Source organism: Cyclospora cayetanensis, unplaced genomic scaffold (genome assembly GCF_002999335.1).
Source record: "Cyclospora cayetanensis isolate NF1_C8 unplaced genomic scaffold, CcayRef3 CcayRef3_contig_431, whole genome shotgun sequence".
Taxonomy (NCBI): domain Eukaryota; phylum Apicomplexa; class Conoidasida; order Eucoccidiorida; family Eimeriidae; genus Cyclospora; species Cyclospora cayetanensis.
This window is the reverse complement of record NW_020312405.1, coordinates 1651-6848: the sequence shown is the minus strand read 5'-3', so window position 1 is coordinate 6848 and position 5198 is coordinate 1651. Positions and strand designations below refer to the sequence as shown.

Genomic DNA, 5198 nt, shown 5'->3' with positions numbered 1-5198 from the left:
CGCACAGTCTAAGCACTCACAGCTGGTTGCACATAGAGCCTACCGTAAAGGCACACAGCACTGCGTCTTTTGTGTTGAGTGAGTAGTACTGTAAATAGATAATCTGTATGGACAAATCTATTCGTCGTTCGTTTACTAATCTGGGGTTAAAAGGAGGAGCGCGACAAAAAATGTAAAAATGTAACGCAGCCCCTACAGCCGCTATTTTCCTGAACGGGACGACTGTGCATGCCAAAAGGTACTACGGTTAAAGGAGCCTCACGAAAAATGCGTCGTGAGCTCAGGGTTTAGTTTTCATCCGAGAATTGGTGTTCCTTCTTGTTTTAGGAAAGCTTTAGCGCTCGCCGTCGCTGTGCAAGGCCGAAATGCGAACCCCTGTAATCCGAAGGGTAATGCACAAGCTATCTGCTGCATGCGCGGCTCATTTGCGCACAATGGTTCATCAAAAAGTGGACAAGCAACATTAGAAAGCTAATTGGAGTTTCTTAGAGAGTGCAGGAGATACACTCCACTAAGCCCCAAGAACAGCTGTTAAGCAGCCCCATCCCTGCCGTCTGTACACCTGCTCCTATACAGTGGACTCCTCTTGCATCCAACGCGTTGAATATCATATGCAGCCTGTATAAAGTTTCTGGCATACCCCTTGTGTGTTCCTAGGCATTCTCCCCTCGTTGCCGCCATGGCCGTGGGCTGTGCTGCTCTGCCCCTTGCGGCAGTCACCAGGAGTAGAGCATCGGCCTCGCTCCGTCTCGGGCCGAAGCTCTTGAGGAGATATTCCTCATTTCTTCAGCAGCCTCTTGGGCTCTCCATCGCGTCTTCGCCGTTTCAATCGTTCGCTGCATCAGCCAATGGGCGCCACAGCTGCACGAGCAAGAGTTGCCCTGTGTGCGCTATGGGTGGAGGCAGGAGGGGATTCGCGAGCCACACCGATTATCCGAAGGGGCTGCAAAGGGGCATGAATAACACAACTAATGTCCCCGTGGGAGGGGAGAACCTCTACAGACGCGTAGGTGGTCCCGGCTACCCCATGCTCTTTGATGTCAAATACGACAGACCGACCTGGCAGCCGCTGTGGGAAGATGAGCATGAAGTTATTCCCCGAGACGGATACGGGTACGTGGGTGGAGGCTCCGACGTGTGCTTGTCCCAGCGCTTCCTTACGCACGCAAGTCATGCGTCTGCATCTGCATGCGCATGCATGCACGTGTCCGTATATGCATACATCTATGCCTATGTGTAAGTGTATCAATGGATTTATTCTCCGAGATGAGGGATGGGAGGGTAAATTCTCGTGTATGTCCAAAGGGTATGGGGGCTGGGAAGTAGATGCAAAGCGGGGGTGGGGGGTCTTGTATGCAGCAGGAAGCGTTTACATGCATGCATGCATGCATGAGCACTGGATAACAATGTGTATGTATGCTTAGCAAGGGACTCCAGTTAGTGTGCTTCAGAGAGCGAATCTGGTCGTGCCGGTTGCTGCTGTGTTTGTGTATGAGGCTTCCAACGGCTGTGCCTATGTTGTGCTCGTGTCATTTCGGCCCGCCACTTCTAAAATGTAAGCACCATGTGGTGTGATGATGCGTTTGTTATGTTTTGGTGCCTCTGGAAATTCGGGTTGCACGACTGTTTTGCAGCGTTCCAGCCCACATACCCCCGGAGATATCGACGCAGATAAAGCATGTCTTCCACGTGCCGCCGCAGTTTTATCCTTTTTTGAAAAAGCTGGGTGACGACACCCCAGAATTGAAGCCGTACATGGAGAAATTGATCAAGGGGGAGCTAACATTCAGCGACTACGAAGATATGTTTTACAAATTTGCAAAGCCCGCAAAGATTTACCGACGGCAGATCCCCACGCCCTACCGGACTCCTGAGGAAATTGCACGTGAACAAGAAGTTGCGTGGGAAGGCGCTTGGCTTTCTTATCGGCAGCGGGTTCTAGCGGGTAAGATACGTGGGATGGATGTTTGGTGTCTACAGCATTCGGCTAAGAAGCGTGTTTTTTGTGGACCTCTAAAGTGGGATTTTAGCAAATCAGTGGTATTGCTTGTTGCGCTGTATATGGACACCCAGTTTTACACTCAAGAACATGTTGAAGACAGCGCAGTGCTGGTCGCGTCGGGGCTGGCACCTGTCATGCTTCTTGAAGAAAAACATAGATCAAAATAGACGTGTTCCCCCCACCTGTCTCCGTGTGTTGCGCTTCTTCAGATTACCAGTCGGCAATGTACCTGCGTGAGTACTTGTTTGGCGCCATTGTGGGTGTTTTCTTTGGTTACTTGTGGTTGGACCAGCACAGGCAGTACCGCATCGATATGAAGCTCTTTTATCTTGAGGCTCCCGAGAATAAGATCAACTGGGTGAAGCCCAGAGGAGACTTAGTGTGACCAGTCATAATCGGTGGCTTCTAAACCCATGCCTAAGTCACACAGCACATTCCTGCGTCGAAAAACTCGAAGAGGCTTTTCAATTTGTAGCAGGCAGACACGTGGGCTATGCCCCTGCATCATGCGGATGCTTTACCTCGAGGAACACAGAGGATCAAGTGCTAAGTGCACTGCGCAGACAACAGACACACACAACACACTTTCGAAAACTTTGGACACCATGAACGTTCGAGACGCACTCAGCCCATTCTCGTCTCAGCTATCCTTGAGAGGTTTTGGTTAGTTGCTATATCCTTGCCCGTAGCTACCGTTGTGATTTTGGCGAGAAAAAATCGGAGGCCCTCAATGAGTCTCCGAATTTTAGGATTCGGGGCTTTTTAGTGGAGAAGTGCTTAAAGCGGTGTTGCACACGGGGTTCACCAAAACGTGACAGCAACTGTAGTACCTGTGTATTTTAGAAAAAAGTTGTTTGCCTCGGTCGTGTTTAGCATGGCCACGGAGATGCACTACTTGAGTTCGTTTGCTCACAGAGGCAGCCCAGAACAGCACACACAGTATCACATCCAGCTTGCCACACCAGCTTATTGCACGCACGTTATATGGAGGTGGCGGGCTAAACTACACTTAGGCACTTTGACCAAAGTACTTGTATTTAGAAATTGGCAAATAACGGTATTTTGGGGCTGGCTCTATGAACATCATCTTACATTTTGCGGAGCAGTGTGAACTTGGCATAACAGTCAATACCGTGTGCCCGCGCGGCAGATGGCATTAGTTTCGATGCATGGAGGGCTTAGAGGATGCAGAAACGCGCAGCCCTGATATCTCATTGGGTCTGAAACCTGAAGGGCGCGGGCAGGAAAGGGAGGAATATATCGTAGGAAACTGAATAACTTTTTCTTATGCATGAATTTGGTCTGAAGCTCAGTGACTTCCTACAGAGAGCTGAAAGAGAAGGTTACAGACGCCTTGGGTGGTTAGGCAAATGGCAGATATAGAATGTAACGCCATATAAGGTCTCCGTAAAGTGACCTCAACTCTAGACTTAGTACAAAGATCAAAAGTTACTCATTGTTTCCCAGAAAACTCCTGCATGCCCCTGGATACGCTCCTCAGAGTTTTCGACGGAAGGAAAGAAAGACGGACAACTAAGGTGAGAGTTGCTGCACCCTCCAAGCACTCCGAGCACTGACAGCCAGTAGCACAGAGGAAGGAACGCACACGCACGTACACTGCGTCCTCGTATATCGAGGTAACAGCACCCTGCAAGAAACAAGGTGCAGGAACAGACAAAACACTTAGTCGATTCTTCGCTATTTCTTGTTGCATATTACTCGCGTAGTAGAGGACGTTCAAATATATATTAACCTGCTGCACCTTCGCCATTCTGTTTAAAAACAAACGCCCCTGTTTTTGTACGTGCCCGCCGAGACTAACTGCGTGCAGAGGAGCGGAAAACCTCACACCCGATCGCCACCTTCCCGAGCACACAGAAACGGGATATGTTAATTAATCACCGAAGAGAAGTCGGCGGCAAAAGTCACACATACAGTAGCCAGTAACGACCGCGGCGGCAGGATGGCTCAAGGTCGTTGAAGCACTGAAATGCTTGGGCCTCCTGCACGAAAACGGAATACGAGTGAAACACATAAATGGAAATTCAGGTGCATACTATTTAAGCAGTGCGTCCGCTCCTAATATATGACTTTGTATGCGAATACAACCGGTACATGCACCTGAGTAGATTCCCACGCCCCAAAGGGGCATACGGGACAGTGCAGCAACAATAATACCTAAGAGTCTAATGGCGGTAATATACTTTACGTTCGTACTGTGGGAGGCACCCAAGCCAGCAAACATCTCTAGAATTATGCCAAAGTTCTGGAAGCTCTCCGCAAGGCACGTTTGTGAGCGATAATAAGTAGAGACAGTAAAATAACCCCGACAAAACAGTGCCAGCATTTTTTATTCACCACACCTCATACAGCTGCTGTTCCTATACACAACTCGGTTTTAGTAAAGCGATGAGAATGGTTATCAACAATTCGAATTCTCAGAGCCCGCAACCTATTGGGAGAGAATAGCGCCCACTGCTCCGTCACTTGTATCGGTTAGTAGTAAGAAATGACGTACATAATAGGCGGCGCGAGCACCAAATAAGTTGAAAGGCGACCGTCATGCTGTGACATTCAGCCTCCGCTTTCCGTCTGACGAAGGAACGTTTCCGTAAGTAGCTCAGTGAAAGACGCAGCAATTCCAGTAAGATCCGGATTGCAATCTCGACAATAAGATGCAAGCCTGGAGAACTTTTCAAGGTTCCAAGGGTGCGTGAAGGTGAAGTCCATGCCTTGAGGGCTTCAAATTTTACCGTATCGGGCTCATTTCATGCAACAAAAACACGAAACCCCACATGCACATTTATCCTCATTAAAAAATATGCGTGCTTTGAAATACTACTGCTTGTCTTGTAATAGCTTAATCGCACACCATGCTGTAGATGCCGTAGGTGCTGTTGTGCGTTTCCGCTCTAGACTTAGACGCCGTCAATGTAGACAGCTATCTACCGTTTCTGCACCGGCTCACAAATGTTCTTATAAATTTACCGCTACTATTCAGCTAGTACACTAACATATCCCGACGGCATACAAATACATTCGAGTTTGCCCGTGCCGAATAAAGGGTCCGTAAGAGCAAATGTCGAATAGGCTGTTGATCCATGTAGCTTGTCAAGCAGTTTTTCAGTATGAGGTATCGGAATATCTGGTTAAAAGTCTTCTTGGTAAGCGGCTTGACGTCAACGCGCGTATGCCA

General features: G+C 48.7%; 1 protein-coding gene across 1 annotated transcript; it reads left to right on the top strand.

Moving 5' to 3' along the window:
* The first annotated feature begins 892 nt into the window (after positions 1-892).
* On the top strand, positions 893-2387 carry LOC34620306. The gene is made up of 3 exons (XM_022733563.2): positions 893-1113; positions 1635-1945; positions 2212-2387. The coding sequence occupies exons 1-3, from the start codon at positions 893-895 to the stop codon at positions 2385-2387; spliced, it is 708 nt and encodes a 235-aa protein (XP_022587148.2).
* The last annotated feature ends 2811 nt before the right edge of the window (positions 2388-5198 follow it).